Genomic DNA, 18,961 nt, shown 5'->3' with positions numbered 1-18,961 from the left:
ACAGTCAAGAGGAGGGAATTATACAGGGGACCTATGCCAGGGACAGGGACCTTGGGAGCTATCTTAGAATTCTGTCTGGTATAACCTCTTATTTTACTCTGAGTGTTACTTTTATGTAGTATCTTTTTCTTGTTTCATGACACAATATGATCGTACATCTTGCTGATACACTATAACTTTTCAAAATGTATTTTTTGGCTGTAGACTGTTTTTTCCCTTTAAGATCCATTTATCTTGGTTGTGTTGGTCTTTCCTAAAATATTGTAGGCTGTCCACAAATACTTGGTGTCATTATCTATTTATTTATTCATTCATTTATTTATTTAATTTGAGAGGGAGTCTGGCTCTGTTGCCCAGGCTGGAGTGCAGTGGCACAATCTTGGCTTACTGCAGCCTCTGCCTCCTGAGTTCAAGCTATTCTACTGCCTCAGCCTCCCAAGTAGCTGGGACTAACAGGCCTGTGCCACCAGGCCAGGCTAATTTTTGTATTTTTAGTAGAAATGGGGTTTCACCATGTTGGCCAGGTTGGTCTTGAACTCCCAACTTCAGGTGATCCACCCTCCTCAGTCTCCCAAAGTGCTGGGATTACAGGTGTGAGCCACCATGCCTGGTTCTTATCCATTTATTTTTAAGTGTGATTGGAAGCTGTGTGTGTTTGGTGAGGCCTGCTGGCTGGTGGGATTCTCCTCAGGGTGATGTGGTAAGGTCCTGGCTATTTTGCTAGGTGACTCCCAAATGCTAATGAAGGTACACTCCTCTTCCCTGCACATGGGGCTACATTGCTTCACCAGAGAAGTGCCCTCCAGTCTCCTGCCTGGGGGTATGTGCACACTGGGCAGTGGGATATGTAAAGGCACCTGAGAGAGGGGTCTTACTGTTCAGTTTGTAGGTTTTTTGCCTAACCCTCAGCTTTTAGTTTCTGGCCTTTTGCTACCTTCTCTTGTACCTAGTGTTGATGAACTTGGAAACTGTCAGGTTAATTTCTCAGCAAGTAATATTGAGTTAGCTGGCAGCAAGAAAAGGGAGAGAGGTTCTGAAATTCTAAGTACTTTTTATGAATACTTTTAACCAGTATCTCTGTTTTCATACCCATGCCTCATTTCTGCCCTGGTACCTCTAGTAATCTCCAATTCCTAATTTTTGCTAGGCTTCTACATGTTCAAATCGGCTTGCTTCCTCCTGGGATCTCCCTCTGCAGGCATCTGCATTTCAGCCTGTGCTCTACCAAGTCAGCTTGTACCCCTCCATCCCATTCCATCTCTCAAAAATGACTCATCTCCTATCTCTTGAGTCTCCTTTCCTTTTCTCTTTGGAATTTTATGTGGTTTTTTAACTTTGTTCCCATTTTAGGTTTAATTGGATTATACCTAAATTAACATGTACTTTTAATCCACCCTCTGTCTTAAAAATGGTACTTTCTCTTTTTATCACCATCACCATAGAACAAATTGGGAGACACAGCTTTGCATGCTGCTGCCTGGAAGGGTTATGCAGATATTGTCCAGTTGCTTCTGGCAAAAGGTAAAATTTGTGTTGAGTTTATCTGGTCTTTGCTTACCCTATAAAATAGTCTCTATCAAATTATGTCATTTGAAATGGTAGGAAGAATAATAGTCTTATTTCAAAATGTGGTTTAACCTTTGCTCTGTCTGTGTATCATGGAATAGTCATGATAAGATTAAATTATTAGGGTTGGTTTGTTTTAGTTTTTAGTATAAACTAAAACCATGGCAAGCTTTAACATTACATATATTACTTTTGGTAAGAACTGTATTGTGTGTTTCTCCAGGATCATAGAGCCTTAGAAACAAAGAATGTATGTCAGGGGGAGATCCTGTCTGAGAAAGCTGTATAGGTAAAGTTGCTTAGGCCCTTGTTCTCATGGGGGAGTCTTGACTGATGAGCAAGAATGATGTGGCTACAATGTCCTGTTTTGAGTTGAGCAGGTGTAAGATGTAAAGTGAACAAGAGAGGATATCTTGATCCCCTGTTTTTATAAGTCAGAGAAAACAGCGAAATTATAAACTGACTATCGCTTTACCCATTTGACCCACAAATACTAGTTTCCTCTTAGAAAAGGCCAGGCAGATCACCCATACCATACCCTAGTCCAGAAGCCTATCATGTAGGATGTTTGATTCCCCAAGATACAACTCATGGAATTACCTTCATTAGGCATCCACAGAGCAATATTGTGGGATATATGATAGGAAATGGTTTAGATTTTAAGTCTGGTGATGTCAGGTCCAGGTCTAAAAGACCATACACTGTGATGATCACTCTAGTGCCCTGTAAAGGGTATGCTGAGGGCTTTGATGTCCAGTATGGCAGCCACTACCCACGTGCACAGCTGAGCCCTTTAAATGAGGCTATCTGAATTGAGATCTGCTATAAGTGTAAAATGCATACCAGATTTCAAAGATTTAGTGAAACAAAAAGTTAAATATCACAATAATTTTTATGTTGGTTTTATGTTGAAATAACATTTCAGATATACTGGATTAAATATATAATTAAAATGAACTTCACATTTTGCAAATTGGCTACTAGAAAATTAAAAATTAGATATATGACTCACATTATATTCCTATTAGTGCTTGTCTAGAGGGACCCAGGAAATGGTTGTGTTTCTTCTCTGCCATTGCTGTCTCTGAATATTTCCTGTTCTGATAGAAATCATGTCTATAAGCTCTAAAGTATAATATAATATATGATTAGTCACAGAACTGTTAACCCTCAGGAGTTTTCAACCTGTAGCATACTGAGAGAATTAGGTTTTTTATATAACCCTACTGTGAATACAGCAATCTGCTTAGGAGAAAGATTTTGATGCAAGATCATTATATTACTAATTAAACATACTATTTTTTTCTTGATGCAGTATTTCTGTGCCTTCAAATTTGGGTACACGTCTTTCTTTTCTTTTTCTTTTTCTTTTTTTTTGAAACTGGATCTCACTGTATTGCCCAGGCTGGAGTGCAAGTGGAGCAATATCAGCTCACTGCAATCTCTGCCTCCTGGGCAGTAATTCTCCCACCTCAGCCCCCTGAGTAGCTGAAATTACAAGCGTATACCACCACACATGGCTAATTTTTATAGAGATGGAGTTTTGCCATGTCACCCAGGCTGGTCTTGATCTCCTGTACATAGCAATCCGCCTGCCTCAGCCTCCCAAAGTGCTGGGATTACAGGCATGATGGACTACTGTGCCGGCCTATTTTTTGTTTATTGAAGGGTAAGTGGTTGCAAAGAAAATGACACTTTCCTACACTGTGTCAGAAAGTATGAATTGATAAAACCTTCTTGTTTTTTTGTTTTATTTTTTTTCGAGAGTGAGTCTTGCTCTGTTCCCCAGGCTGGAGTACAGTGGTGCAATCTTGGCTTACTGCAATCTCCGCCTCCTGGGTTCAAGCAATTCTCATGCCTCAGCCTCCCAAGCAGCTGGGATTACAGGCACCTGCCATTACACCTGGCTAATTTTTGTATTTTTAGTAGAGACGGGGTTTCACCATGTTGGCCAGGCTAGTCTTGAACTCCTGACCTCAAATGATCTGTCTGCCTTGGCTTCCCAAAGTGCTGGGATTATGGGTGTGAGCCACCATGTTTGGCTGAAAGCCTTCTTGGAAAGCAATCTTAAAATCAGAGATGAAAAAGGAGATATTACAGCTGATACACAGAAATTCAGAGGATCTTTAGAGACTAGTATGAAAAGTAATCTGACAGTAGCTGGCAGAATTTAAAAGGATATTCACTGGAGTATTTGTGATAATGAAAATTAGGAGTAGCCTAAGTGCCCATCAGTACAGGAGGAATTAAATTTTGGAGCATCCACAAAATGGAATACTTACAAACATTTAAATAGGTTGAGTTACGACTATGTGTATTGCTAAGAAAACAGCACCATTAGACATTAAGTTTTAAAAACATGAAATTACAGACCAATACGTGTAGTATGATTTTGTGTCTATATCAATATGTGTATGAATGCACTGATGCAAATAAGGGAGATAAGAACTCACGCCCACTTGTTAAGAATGGTTACCTTTGTAGTGGGTAGAAGATGAGGGAATGAAACGGGACTTGTGCTTTCGGTCAGCATACATTTGTATTTTTGAATCCTTAACAATGCAAATGTATTCATGAATTCTGATGTAATTTTTAACATAATAAAGGCAAAGGAAAACTGGGTAAAAGATGGCTTATGGAAATAATGAATTACCTCTCGGTTTTATGTGTTGCTATTCTGCTAATTTGCATGAGAGCATACTTGCAGATATAAAATATTAATCCCCTCAAGCACTACCCACTTGGCCTTTTCTAAAGACCCTCTTGAGCACAAGAGGAGGCAAAGGGCTCATTGAAGTTAAACTCCACGGGGACCATAAACTCCTGACTGAAAAGTTCACATGCAGTTCTATAGGGACTCGAAGGGAAAGGCGCTGATTTGTTATCACAGGTGCAGCAACGAGCTTCCTGATTAAAGATGCCAAATACACCATATGAGAGTTTTATTGTTTTGAGAACGTTTACTTCTGGGCCAGAGTTGTTCTCTAGTTTGTTTTGCCAAAAGTGTTTAGTTATAGGGAGAGAGAATTGGCTGCTACTATATAGTCTTTAAAGATACCTAATTGACTTTTCTTGTGTTGGGAAGGTGCTAGAACAGACTTAAGAAACAATGAGAAGAAGCTGGCCTTCGACATGGCTACCAATGCTGCCTGTGCATCTCTCCTGAAAAAGAAACAGGGAACAGGTATTTGTTTTAAATCCTTCTTTCTCCTCTGGTGCTTCGTAACTAAGATTTATTAACTTAGAACTGTGCAAAAGAGATAAACTTGGCCGAGTGCAGTGGCTTATGCCTGTGATCCCAGCACCTTGGGAGGCCAAGGCGGGAGGTTCACTTGAGTCCAGGAGTTGGAGTCCAGCCTGAGCAACGAAGTGAAGACTCCATCTCTACAAAAGGTACAAAAAAATTAGCCAGGCATGGTGGTGTGGGCCTGTAGTCCCAGCTGCTCAGGAAGCTGAGCTGGGGAATCCCTTGAGTCCCCGGAGGTTGAGGCTGCAGTGAGCTGTGATCGCACCATTGCTTTCCAACCTGGGTGAGAGAGAGACTGTATCTCAAAAAACAAAAAACTCTGAAGTTTGTTTATATATTCTGAAGTTTGTTTATATATCATTGATCTTAATCAGAACCCCCAAAATAGGACACCCTCAGTCAAACAGAAATTAGTCAAGAAACGTGGATCTTTTACTACCTTTATTGTGTGTGTTTCTTTTATTCCTTGCAATCAAGTTCTAATCACCTTGCATTTCATTACAGTCATTTTTGGAGAACCATCATCTTCATTCCCTCATTTCAATATGTGATTTCAATGAGTGATTATCACTAAGTATTTTTAAATATAGCATTTAATAGTTCCATGATTATATTTTGTTTTTGTTTTTAATGAGGATATCAATAAATTGTAATCAAAATTATTCTAGACATTTTAGACTTTATTCATAGTACTATGGGCAGTTTTTAAAAAAAGAGTTTAAGCGTACATTATTGTTTTTTTTAGATGGAGTCTTCCTCTGTTGTCCAGATTGGAATGCAGGGGTCAATCATACCTCAGTAGCCTCAAACTCCTGGACTCAGGTGATCCTCGCATCTCATCTTCTTGAGAAGATGGGACTACCAGCATGTGTTATCATGCCCAGCTAATTTTTTTTTAATGTCGAGATATGGGTCTTGCCTTGTTGCCCAGGTTGGTCTGGAACTCCTAGACTCAAGCCATCCCCCAATCTCAGCCTCCCAAAGCATTGGGATTACAGGTGGGAGCCACTGTGCTTGGCCTCCTTTTATTCTTTATTCTAGATATGTCTTTGTTCCAGATTTCTTTTCTTTTTTAGCTTCAGTTTGAATATAGTATAAACTGTTAATCAGTTCGGGATTCTTTAATTAAGCCATGAGTGCTCACCTGCAGTGCAAGCCTTTCTTTAATTCCTCCTGCATAGATGGAGATGGGCTCTGCTAAGGGAATGAGAAAGTATCAGCTGAGCTGGTACTCCCCAGCTACATTATGATTGAGGAGCCATATTTGCAGCTGTGTGAGAGACACTTCTGCTTGAGGTTGACCTCCTACTCCTTGTTGCCTTGATTGGGTCAGGAAGTAGGACTCTGGCCTAACTTCCTTTCTCTGCCACTGACTTCCTGTTGTGTGGCTATCTTCAGCCTGCCCTGACCAAAGAGTAAGGTTTCTTATGACCTGAAGGTATCAGAGTCTCGTGCATGCTGTGAGCTCCATTTTGACAGAAAAGGCGTATACCAAACTTTCTTAGACCCTAGAGAGCTCACCCAGAAGCCTTACTCAGGAGTGGTTAGAGGTGAGGGAAGCAGGTGATGAGTCTTTCTGCAGCCTCTGCAGAATAGGGCTCGGAGGCAGATACTCTTTTCTCTGCGTACCCCAAGTATGTTTAGTCTACCTTCCTAAATTTGAACTGGTTATTAGGTAATGGATTCATTAATGTGGTAATCTTAGGGCCTGCCAGACAGAGCCAAGAAATGAATTTTTATATTTCACTTTTCATGTTACTTTTTACTTGCTTCATTTCCCTAATTATACAGTTAAAAAAAAAGGTTTAATTTGTATTATGATCCTCGTTGGAATAGGGTTGGACTATTTGGCCAAGGAGTTGATTGTCAGCATGAAATCTAAGTTGGAAAAGGTATATTCTGATATTGTTGTCCACTTTTTTTTTTTTTAGACAGAGTCTCACTCTGTCGCCCAGGCTGGAGTGAGGTGATGCCATCTCAGTTCACTGCAACCTCTGCCTCCTGGGCTTAAGTGATTCTCATGCCTCAGCTTCCCGAGTAGCTGGGATTACAGGTGGGCATCACCACGCCTGGCTAATTTTTGTATTTTTAGTAGAGGTGAGGTTTCACCTTTTTATCCTGGCTGGTCTTGAACTCCTGACCTCAAGAGATCTGCCTGCCTTGGCCTCCCAAAGTGCTGGGATTACAGGTGTGAGTTGTTGTCTTACTTTTAGAAACACAATATGGATTTTATAATAGGTACAAAATAAGTCACATGTTGCAGTTACTGTGGAAGATAACTAGGATATAGGGCCCAGGGTTAGGGTTATACCTAAGAGTTGAGTCCTTTAAAATTTTTTTCCAACTTTAAAAAATTTGAGTATAATTTACATTAAGTTCGCAAATCTTAAGCATACAGCTTGATGAATTTTTTTACACCTGTTTGCCACAACCCAGATTAAGCTAGAGAACAGTTCCCACACGCCACATGCCTCCCTCAGTGTCTTCTGCTTCTCTCCCATAGATTAGTTCTGCCCGTTTGTGAATTTTATTTAAGTGGAATCAAACTGGGTATACTTTTTTGTGACTGGCTTCTTTCATTTACATTACGTCTATAAGATTCATCCATGTGACTGTGTTTATTCCTCCATCATTTATTTATTGTTTGTATGTTTGTTGGTGGGTCTTAAATGCTGCTTCTTGATTTGAGATGTGTAAAGCCAGGGTGGTGGGATTGAGGAAAAATGAACATGAGCTAGGGGAGGATGGCAGTGCTGCCGGGGTATACATTTCCATGCGCGCTATACCCGGAGGTGGGCTGTGAAGAAATACATCTCATCACTCAACACCTGACCATGTGGGAGGTTTCCCTGAGAAAACTGCCTCAGAACAGTTCCTGAAGGGAAGAAAGGAGAAGGAATTTATTTGCCTGACTTGGAAAGACAGTAATTTATTTACCTGTCTTTTGATGACCACTCAGCCAGAGTCTCTACTGTAGCAAATCATCCTCTCTTTTTAATAGAAGAAGTAAGAATAAAATAATGAGCAGAAATAAGCATCTGGGCACACAGAATATGGGCAACACTTTGGATAGCAATGTAGAAGGGGAAAGAGCTTTCCTATTCGTCTCTCAGGCTTTAGGAGAAAGCTACTTTTTACCAAGTTGACATGAAGTCCTGAAGTTCCTGGGTGTGTGTTGGGGAGAACAAAATATATTCTTTCCAGCCCTTGTGGACTCCTCTTGAGCAGAGTGGAGAAGAATAGAGTCAACCTTCTAAGCTTTATACTAGCTTGGAAGCTGGTATAAAGTCACTGAAACATGGCCAGGTGTAGTGGTTCACACTTGTAATCCCAGCAGTTTGGGAGGCAGGAAGGATTGCGTGTATCCAGGAGTTCAAGACTAGCCTGTACAGCATAGTGAGACGACGTCTCTACAGAAAAATTAAAAACTAGCTGAGTGTGGTGGTGCACGCCTGTAGTCTCAGCTGTTTGGGAGGCTGAGGTAGGAGGATCGCTTGAGTCCAGGAAGTTAAGGCTGCAGTGATCCATGATTGCACCACTGCACTCCAGCTGGGTGACAGAATGAGATCCAGAAAAGAAACTTCCCTCTGTTCTGCTTTCTTTCCTTTTCTCTCTTGCAAGATAAATCGGCTTCCACCTTCCTTGTACTGATCCTCCCTTCTCCTTTTCTTTTTCTCAATAATCATTTCCCAAAACCTGTAAACAGGAGGACTCTTAAAAAAAAAAAAAAAAAAAAAGAAAGCATTAGGATACCAAAAAAGAATTCCTCAATATCATCAAATATCTATCCTTTGTAATCCCAGCACTTTGGGAGGCCAAGGTGGGTGGATCACGAGGTCAAGAGATCGAGACCATCCTGGTCAACATGGTGAAACCCCGTCTCTACTAAAAATACAAAAAATCAGCTGGGCATGGTGGCGCGTGCCTGTAATCCCAGCTACTCAGGAGCCTGAGGCAGGAGAATTGCCTGAACCCAGGAGGTGGAGGTTGCAGTGAGCTAAGATCATGCCATTGCACTCCAGCCTGGGTAACAACAGCGAAACTCCGTCTCAAAAAAAAAAAAAGAAAAAATCTGTCCTTGTCCAAACTTCCATTTTGTTATACATCTTTGTTTGTTTTTACTTATTTATTTACTTATGGTTTATTTAAGTCTGGATTCACATAAGGTCAGCTTGTGATTGGTAGATATAGCTCCTAAATTATTTTTTAATCAACAGTTCCTTTCCCTCTACTCTTCCCCCTTTTTAACCTTGCCATTCATTTATTAAAGAAATTGGGTTAACTAACTTGAATTTCCCAGTCTGGACATTGCTGACTACATTCCCATGGTGTTGTCATATTCCTCTGTCCTTTATGGTTTTGTCAATTGGTGTTAGATCTAGAGGTTTGATCCAATTTAAGATCAATCAATCAATCAATCAATCATCTATCAATCATCTAGAGGTTTGATCCAATTTAGGTTCTATCTCTCTCTCTCTCTCTACCTGCCTACCTACTACTTACCTATCTATCTAGCTAGAGGTTTGATCCAATTTAAGTTCTATCTGTCTGTCTGTGTGTCTGTCTGTCTGCCTGCCTAATCATGTATTTTTCTTGGGAGTAGAAGGAATAATATATCATATAGAATATGTTCTTTTATCAGAGGCACGTGATATCTGGTTGTCACTCTTACTGTGATGTGACATCCATTGATGATCATTGCCTAGATCTGTTACTTCACTAAACAGCACAAAATGATGATATTCTAATTAAATCACTTCTTTCTGAGTTATTAGATGGAATGTTCTATAAAGTTTTCCCTCATCAATTGTTTTGTTATGCAGAGGAATAGTTAATGTAGCAAGTGCAGTACAAATGCTTGATTTTTGCGCTTTATTTAGGAGTTTTTAAAAGAATTAGCTGGTCTCCATAATCCTCCAAAGGGCGACAAATGAGTTCTTTTTGGTGTGTGTTGAAATATTTGATGTGCTTTAATCCATTCCAGTTAGTAGCTTTATCAGTAGCCCATCTTTGGCTAGTGGAGGCCTCTTTAAGTTGAATCTCAGACCCTTTCCCATGATGCTGTCTTTGATGGCATCCTTGATTTACAGCATGACTAGGGTTCTAGTCATCCCTTATACTTCCTGCCCCATACTTGGAACCGGTCATATTTACGATAAGTTTCAGAGATGTGATACTTAGAGACCATGATGATTTGGGTGCTGTGACATATATTTATTGAACAATGTGCCTGTGTTTGCATTTTGTTTTTCCCACTAAAATTATACCTAGGGTAATCTGTTGCTATAGGAATTTGACTAGACAGTTGAAGAGGTGACAGTTAAAGATCAAATGTCTTCCTTTTGAGCCCTGTTCAAGGTTGCTTGAACATTTGATAGGGTCCAGCTCTTTCTATTTTAAAACCTTTTATTCCCACCATTTCAGTCTTTTGCTTTATTTTCAGTGTTTTCTACATTGAAATTGAAACTTCCTTTTCATTCTTTCTTTTCCTTTTTTCCCTTCAGTAGGTAACTTCCTACCCAGTGACCTTGCCTTTGGGCAAGACCTCAGGCTGTCATTGGGAAAGGAGTTTGGAAGCACAGTTGTCAGAGTGTAGTGCTGCTGGTGGTGTGTCTTGTTGGTCATCTTGCCTGTGGCTGGCCTTTCTGTTGGAAATGGATGCATGGCACCTAGCACCATGTGCTTCACTCTTCCATGTGACCTAAGGAACACACTGTCTACCTCTGTGGCAGCAGAAACTTAATGGTTAGGCTGAAAAGCAAAAGCAGAGAAAGATCCTCAGAGAAAGTACAATCCTGGGTCAGATGGAAGATTCTATTCTAACTGAAGAGCTTTGAAAATGAAAAAAATGAGCAGTTTTTAATTACCCTGTTTTTCTTTTTTCCCTCCTATTTCTTTTAGATGCAGTCCGAACATTAAGCAATGCTGAGGACTATCTGGATGATGAAGACTCAGATTAATTCCTTTATGGAGCTTTGAGATCTAAAACTTCTGTTGCTTTTGCCATTCCAAAACTTTGTCTTTGCCAGAAGAGTGTTGGTAACTCTGAAAGAAAAGTATATATGAACACGGCAGTGTTGCACTATGTTTGAGTAGAGAGTGTAAATGAATTGTTCTCACCTTTGGTTTGCCAATAAGTGACTGGATTCTTGGCTGTAGGAAATACAATTATGTTCACCAGAGTAGAACAAGAAGAGATTATTTCTATTTATCAAGCTAACGGAATTTTAAGAATTTTTTTCTTTAAAACAAATCAGGATTTTTTTTTTTTTTTATTTAGTTAAAGTGCTTTACCTCAAGGGTTGAGATATTTTGAATGGATTTTTCAAGGGGGGAAAATGCTTATTATAATTAAAACCAAAATACTTAACAGAAAATCGTCAGATATTCTGACAAAATTAAACATTTTGAGAGACTTTGTTCCTTTTGTCTGTTTCTGTGGTATCACTCTAAGTACGTAAAGCTTTTTATATTAGGTGAGAATTGATTTTATTTTTTAAATTATATTTATTAGCACAGAAGAAGAATGAGAGCCACATTTTAGTTTAACTTATTGTGTCAGCTTTGATTAAAGTCAAGATGGTAATCATTGAGAAGGTGCATGTCTAATAGGTAATTTTAATAATTATGAGACTTCAAGTTTTTGTCTCCAAGGGTGTAGAGTGGAGAAACCCAACAACTCATTACAGTTTTGCTAAGATTTGAAGGGTTAAAAAACTTATTTCCTTATGATAGATGCCATACTTTTCCATATGGAGTAGTCAGAAGCCATGACATTTTTTGCATTCAGTTTTTCATTTTAATAACATTTGTTTTCTCACAGTATGGATCTAGTTCATAATGATTCAGATTCTTTTGCTGAAACACAATTAACATTGCAGGGAGCCTTCTGTACTACCGACATGACACGTCATTTGGGGTTCTAATTTTGTATCACTACAGCGATGATACTGAAAATGACATGGGCATTGGAATTTGCCTAGAATCCCAGCCGTAGGTCCAAATGTGTATTTTGCAAGAAAATTTCAATGCTAATTTCAAAAAACACATTGATGAAGAGAAGGAAATGTATGAAGAAGGAAGTGGGTTAGCCCAGGAAATGAACAGTTGCCTCTGTAAGAGTTTATTCTGTCTGTGACTGTTTGGTTTTTCTCTCTGTGGGAGCCTTGAGAGATGATACTCAGAGAAGCCCATTTGAGGTCTTTCAAATACCCCTCAACTAAATTTTAGTAGAAGGGAATCTGTACCACTAGAGACAGCAAAACATGAGCACAAATTCTGGTACCAACGAAAGAGGGAATTTTATTCTTAAAACAAGTATGTTATTAAATTGGATTTAACCAGTTGTATTTCTTCTTAAACATAAACTTGAAGGTATGAAATTCTTCCTGAAATTGTATCTATTGCATCTGTTCCCATAGATCCCTTAAGATTTTTCTTTAAAAAGGGGCTTGTTTCTTAACAAAAAGCTTTTTTTTTTTTTTTTTTTTTTTTTTTTTTTTTTTTTTTTTTTTTTTGAGACGGACTCTCACTCTGTTGCCCAGGCTGGAGTGCATTGACACGATCTCAGCTCACTGCAGCCTCCACCTCCTGGGTTCAAGTGATTCCCCTGCCTCAGCCTCCCCAGTAGCTGTAATTACAGGTGCACACCACCATGCCTGACTAATTTTTGTGTTTTTAGTAGAGATGTGGGTTTCACCTTGTTGGTCAGGTTGGTCTTGAACTCCTGACCTCATGATCTGCCCACCTCAGCCTCCCAAAGTGCTGGGATTACAGGTGTGAGCCACCACGCCTGGCAACAAAATGCTTTTAGAGAACCCTGTAACTTTCCTTTCTTCTATACTTTGGGCCTGGGGCAATTAGGATGAATTTAAACTAAAAACTCTTAATTTTTAAAACATGGGCAGAAATAATACAACTTGTGTGGTTATAGACAATTTTTATAAAAATACTATGTACTTGCTTTAGATATATTATCTGTATATCTGAGGGGAAGAATAGTGGAGGTCTCACTATCATTGTTTTTAACATTATCAAACTTAAGATAATTTTAGAAAGTTGGACAACTGTAGTTTTTTTGAAGATGAGGGGAGTCCTGAGGTATATGCATGAATTTTTGGTGAAACAGGACAACTCATTTAGTTGTGGCTGAAACTCCACTGGAAATTTTTTTGGTTTGTTTCTTGTTTATTCAGCCTGGCTAATCTGAGCTTTCTCGGAGATTGTTTAGTGCTGAACTCAGCAACAAAAATCAGTTCTAGGAACTTGCCACTGCTCTGACAGTGCAGAGGAGAGCTTTGATTATATTTTGGAAGTAACTTCAGAGGTTTTGCTGTAATCTGAGCATGCTGACAGGCACTGTGGCCTGAACTCCTTTCTAGCAATTGCACTCTTTAAATAGCAAATGCCTTCCAGCCACTTGGGCAGTGAGATGCTTGTTTAGTTGTAGGCCCAGGAGCCTCATGCAAAGAACAATTCTTACCAGGGGGTTCCCGTTTCAGTTTTCTTTCCGAGCTGTTTTGTTGCACATTTTGTTGTTGGGCTGACATGTATTACAGCATTTCTTTATGAGCACCCATGGCTCCTCTTTTCAGTAAATAAATTATGTTATTACCTGAAGCGAAATGTTGAACGAAGCAATGGCGACTCCATTTTTCTAATCTTAAAAAAAATTGTAAATAGGCTAGGCATGGTGGCTCACGCCTGTAATTCCCAGCACTTTGTGAAGCTGAGGTGGGTGGATCACCTGAGGTCAGGAGTTCAAGGCCAGCCTCGCCAATGTGATGAAACACTGTCTCTACTAAAAATACAAAAAAGATTTAGCTGGGCATGATGGTGGGTACCTGTAATCCCAGCTACTTGGGAAGCTGAGGCAGGAGAATCGCTTGAACCTGGGAGGCAGAGGTTGCAGTGAGCCAAGATCGTACCACTGCACTCCAGCCTGGGCGACAGAGAGAGACTCCATCTCAAAAAGGAAAAAAAAAAGTTGGAAATAATGCTGAATATGAAAGTTGAGGTAATTTGCAGATAATTTAAAGATAGAGGGAAATGTAATTTCTCCACATAAGCCATCTTCATAAATGGTTTTTTGTTTGTTTTTGAGATGGAGTCTTAACTCTGTCAACCTGCTGGAGTGCAGTGGTGTGATCTTGGCTCATTGCAGCCTCTGCTGCCTGGGTTCAAATGATTCTCCTGCCTCAGCCTCCCGAGTAGCTGGGATTAGCTGGTCTTGAACTCCTAACCTCATGATCCACCCACCTCCATCTCTCAAAGTGCTGAGATTACAGGTGTGAACCACTGTGCTGGGCCATAAATGTTTTTTATTGTGTAGAATTTCTGATTTACTAATTTTCTTATTGTGAGCGCTATATTTATCATCTTTGTAAATGATTATTTCTTTTCTGATAGACTGTGGAACCTAGCATTTACATCTGATCATCTGAATTCCCTATGGACTCAGACTCTGTATTTTTCTCTTGATTTTTATATCGTAAATATGTATATAGCAGGAAAACATTGTATAGCTGAACTTTGAAGTGTCCAATTACTAAAAGTTGAGGTTTGGGTATTGTAACAGATTCTGGTATCTCTATTTGCAAATATAGCTTTGGTGAACAGTTTTCCTATGTGAAGGAAAAATTGCAGACCACAAATTTATGGCTTCTGTTTCCTGATTTCTCAATAACAACTGCCCTTCCCTTTAAATGACATAAAATTAAATAAAACTACCATTTATGAAATGTCTACTCTGCCAGTGCCTGTGCGAGACATTTTTATAGACATGACATCATTTGATCTTTACAGTAACCTTTGGCAAGGAACCTTAATGGCCCTATCTTTTTACAGAGAAGCTGAGATTTGAAGAAGTTAAGTAACTGGTTCAAGTTCACACTGCTTGAAGGTGGACACGTGGGTCTGGGGGATGCCTGAATCCACGCGCTGTGGCCTGCTGCCACAGTCAGATGTCGTCATTCACATTGTGTCAGAAAAATCTGCCGAAACAGAGCAGCTTCTTTCTAACGGAGGCCCTGGATGCAGACATCTAACAAATTCAGCATATCTGCTAATCAATTCATAATTTATTTAAAATGACCCTAAGAGCGTCTAGAGAAATTTTCACAAAACTTATAGTTCCCAGTCACCCTAAGGAAATATGATTTAATGAAGCAGATTTTACTCCCAAATTTCCAAAATATCCTACCCTATGCACATTAGAGTATGAGTAAGTGTTAGAGAAGGGAAGATTAGCAGCTATGCACCTTGCTTTGAGTTTACATTGCTAAGTTCAGCAGTTCACTCAAGAGAGTCTGAGAGCTCCTCAATTCTGTGTAACCGTGAAAACAAATGCATCCCTGGGAAGGGTCAGGGGATGTGGTCTTACCTGAGTCTGGGAGCTCGATGCGTACATGGAGGTAAGTAACCTCATACTTCCCAGGCAGAGCTGCTGTGTGTGTCGCCGGTGGCCAGCTGCTTGGGTTTCCCTACAGGCTCAGCCTTTCTCTTGAGCTTGCACTGTTGGCTTCTGGGAGCTGGAGGGAGGACCAGGTTCCTGGCTGTGGCTGGAAAAGATCACTGAGGAAATCCAAAGGTATGCATTAGCCTGACAGGCAGCAGGAAGGAAAGTAGAAGAAAGAGACAAGGAGTGAAGAGGCTGAGCTGCAAGGGAAAAATGGTTACCTTTTCTAAATCTTCCCTAGTTCTGACAGAAATCAGTAGTATGCTTCGAGAAGTAGTGAGGGGGATGGGCTTTGGAATCACAATGGGTTCAAGCCTGATTCTGCCAAGTGACCTGGGACAGGTTACCTAAACACCCAGATTCCTTAGCTGTGCGTTGGAGGAAGTGGCAGTAGCTACTGCCTAGAGTTAGACTATTAAATAAAATATATGCAGGTGACTTAGAATAGTGCCTGAAAAACTCTACTACTGAGCAGTTGCTCAGTTAACGTTGGGTACAACCATGGACCTGAATAAGGAAGTTTGCATTAAAAGCAGATATGTGTGTTAACGTGTTTTTCAGTTTCACCACCAATATTGAAAAGCAGAATTTCCTAAAATACTTTAAAAATGAGTGGAGGATAAGGATGTTGCCTTCCAGTCATTTAGGTTTCTTTATATGTGGTAGAGTTTTTCATTTTTTTTCTTTTTTTTTTTTTTTTTTTGAGATAGAGTCTCAGTCTGTCACCCAGGCTGGAGTGCAATGGCATGATCTCGGCTTACTGCAACCTCCGCCTCCCAGGTTCAAGCGATTCTCCTTCCTCAGCGTCCTGAGTAGCTGGGACTACAGGTGCACACCACCACACCTGGCTAATTTTTGTGTTTTTAGTAGAGACAGAATTTTGCCATGTTAGCCAGGCTGGTCTCAAACTCCTGACCTCAGGTAATCCACCCACCTTGGCCTCCCAAAGTACTGGGATTACAAGTGTCAGCCACTGTGCCCAGCTGGCTGTTTCAATATAAATATACTTTATTTGAGTTACAGGGAAGAGGTATATAACTGGAAAAGACTTGGTTATTATTGTTATTAGAGTAATTCAAAGATAAAGTAGGGAGGATGTCTCTGCCACTGTTTCAGTTTTATCTTGTTACTTTGAAGTGGTTTGATGGCTTGATAGACCTAGGTCTGATGTCTGATACATGATTTGAAATCCGAAAGGTGTTTGGTGTTACTATCCTGCTCTTACGTGACTTCAAAATTCAGACAATACTATTATCAAATGAATAGACTTTGCACCTTCATAGGTTTCCCTATACAGTCTAAACTTCAAGAATTTAGTCTCACAGTGTCAATGAGAAAAAGAGAATGGAAGACACTTAAAAGTTAAGTATCATACAATCATCAGTAACTTGGAACAACAGGGCGAACAAAAAAGAACCAACTTGCATATTTTGTTATTACCTATTCCAGAAGGGAATTCCCAAGGCCACAAGAAAATGCTTTCTGTCAACAGTGAGTCTGAGATGTGGCTGTGATGCCTGTTTGGACACAGGATGGCTTGAAGAGTCACACAAAGCTGGACATTGACTGAAACGAAGTGGCTTTGGAGAAATTCGTGGCCCTGAAAGCTCTCAGACAGGACGTGTCACCCTGACAGCAGGCTTCAGGGAAAGCTGACATGCAGTCCTCTGTCATCCTGAGCCTGTGACATTGACCAGGTCCCTTGGTCCACATGATATGCCCAAAATGAGGATCAGGTGATACTGGCTTCTCCTGTGTAAAGCAAGTTATCATTGTTGCATCAGTTACTTAGAGGTCCTTGACTAGAACCTGATTTTTGAGACTTGAATCACAGCATAACCCTCTGTGGTGGTTGTGTCACCTTTTCAGGATGTGGTACTCCTCATCTGCGTCAGTATACATGACGAACCCCTGCGCTTAATCTCAGATCTGGCGCTCAGATGGTTGGTCTCTGGATGAAAGAGCACTCGATGACCCAGCTGAGTATGTGAGTGTGGTGTGGTGTGGTGTGGTGGAGGTTTTCACTGAATCTTTAAACCTACTGTAGGTGTGCTGGGAGTCTTGCTCTTCTCTGAGCCATTGCGTTTCACAAACTATGTTTTGGCCACTATTTATAGATACTCTATGAAGTTTGCCTTTCTTCTGTTTTTGAAAATAGGAAAGCATGCCTTATCAGCTCTCTCTGCCCTCATTTCTCATTTTTAGTTAGCAATAGTTTCTTGCATTCTGCTCTATGAATTTATTGTTACTGCTACACCTACTATTTATTTATTATTTATTTTCCTCTGGTGTTAAAACTGAAACTACTATTGCTACTTCTAACTACTAAGCATTTATTTCTTGCTAGGAAATCTCAGCAGGAAAATTATAACTGCTCCTATAAGAATTGCTCCTCAATATTGTTTTTAAATAGTCCTTTGATGTTCAGTCCAGTGCCTTGGCCCTGTCGCCTTTTTAATAGCTGGAGCCTGAGGCCCAGAAGTGACTTGCTGTGAGGAACATAAGTCAATACCAGAGCTGACCAGCAAGTGAGGAAATGGAAGGAAGGGGTCTGAGATGGTTGCCATGGGTATTCCTTCTAGATCGTGTTGTGTGAAATCATTTTCCCAGTGTGGGCGTGGTTTCCTGGCCTGAATTTTCCAGGTACTCTATATTCAGCGCTCTCCCTCACACTTTAATTCCATTTTAGACACACACAGGGGAGTGGGAAGGGCCTGATTAAATCAACTATTTTTTTTTTTAACTTTTATCTTCTGGTTTAATGTGGCTGATATGAGAAGAAATTGAAATGCTAACCAGAATGCCATTTGTGATAATAGAATTTATAATCCATGTTTTATGGCCGTCCCCTATTACCTGTCCTAGATAAACAGGAGTTGAATGTCTTGTGTCCTGATTTTTATGGTCTCTTGGTTACTGCAATAACAAGATCACTCAATCAATGGAGACTGTTCCATTATAGAATATCCGTGTTCACTCTGCCTTCTCTTTATTTCATCTATCAGCAGTGAATAGCACTTTCATGTTTAAGATGCTCCTCTTTTAAGTTGAAGAATAAGAATAAATGTATTGAATGGCTTTGTTCAGTAGCAGCATTGTCCTTTAGACCCACTGAGGAATCTTAAGAATGAAACCATCATAAATAGGCAAATAGGTAATGTTTCATTAAATACTTGTGGCTAGTATGTTTCCTTTTTAACCAAGAGCCCAGTAAAATTTGTAATGACTTCAAATGACTAAGAACACAAGGCCATTTAGTGTCCTCAATATTTATTGATATGCTTTGCTTATTTTAATGGCTTGCATATATTTTTTATGAATAATGGTTTTATATAATTCATACTGATACACAATAAAAGTCTCATTGTGTTCACATTCCTTTGTGGATCTCCTCTTTTGCATGTTGATTGTGGTTTCATGCTAAAACTGTAAAAATGTACATACAGTACTGTTTTCATTTTCCTCGTTACTACAAGCTATGTGATAAACTTACTTCTGTATATGTCATTTTCATTTCTCTTTCAACATTTCTTTATTATGAAAGAAGCCAATACTTAAGTCTTAAGAAATTTTATCATCTATTATTTTCTTATTCTCTGTTTTATAAAATCCATAGAAATTATTTCCTCAGCTCCACCTAAATAAGGAGTTTTAAATTGTAATTGGAGGGACTGTTGATTGATTGATTGATC

General features: G+C 39.7%; 1 protein-coding gene and 2 long non-coding RNA genes across 3 annotated transcripts in view; 2 read left to right on the top strand and 1 right to left on the bottom strand.

Annotated features, from left to right (window-relative positions):
• The window catches only part of OSTF1 (osteoclast stimulating factor 1), a 59,962-nt gene extending 48,815 nt beyond the window's left edge, over positions 1-11,147 (top strand). Inside the window, exons 8-10 of the mRNA XM_032290893.1 lie at positions 1,443-1,521; positions 4,652-4,750; positions 10,715-11,147. Coding sequence (XP_032146784.1) covers positions 1,443-1,521; positions 4,652-4,750; positions 10,715-10,773 — 237 coding nt within the window. The 3' untranslated portion in view covers positions 10,774-11,147. The remainder of the gene's footprint in view (positions 1-1,442; positions 1,522-4,651; positions 4,751-10,714) is intronic.
• Positions 10,310-15,390, bottom strand: LOC116559794. Its single transcript, XR_004272625.1, has 2 exons — positions 15,195-15,390; positions 10,310-10,536 (listed from the first exon to the last, which is right to left on the bottom strand). It is a non-coding gene; the product is annotated as an uncharacterized LOC116559794 (long non-coding RNA).
• A 772-nt stretch (positions 15,391-16,162) lies between these two features.
• Positions 16,163-18,644, top strand: LOC116559793. The gene is made up of 2 exons (XR_004272624.1): positions 16,163-17,005; positions 17,139-18,644. It is a non-coding gene; the product is annotated as an uncharacterized LOC116559793 (long non-coding RNA).
• The last annotated feature ends 317 nt before the right edge of the window (positions 18,645-18,961 follow it).

Source organism: Sapajus apella, unplaced genomic scaffold (assembly GCF_009761245.1).
Source record: "Sapajus apella isolate SASKATOON/1434 unplaced genomic scaffold, GSC_monkey_1.0 scaffold24, whole genome shotgun sequence".
Lineage (NCBI taxonomy): Eukaryota > Metazoa > Chordata > Mammalia > Primates > Cebidae > Sapajus > Sapajus apella.
This window is presented reverse-complemented; position numbering and strand designations above follow the sequence as displayed.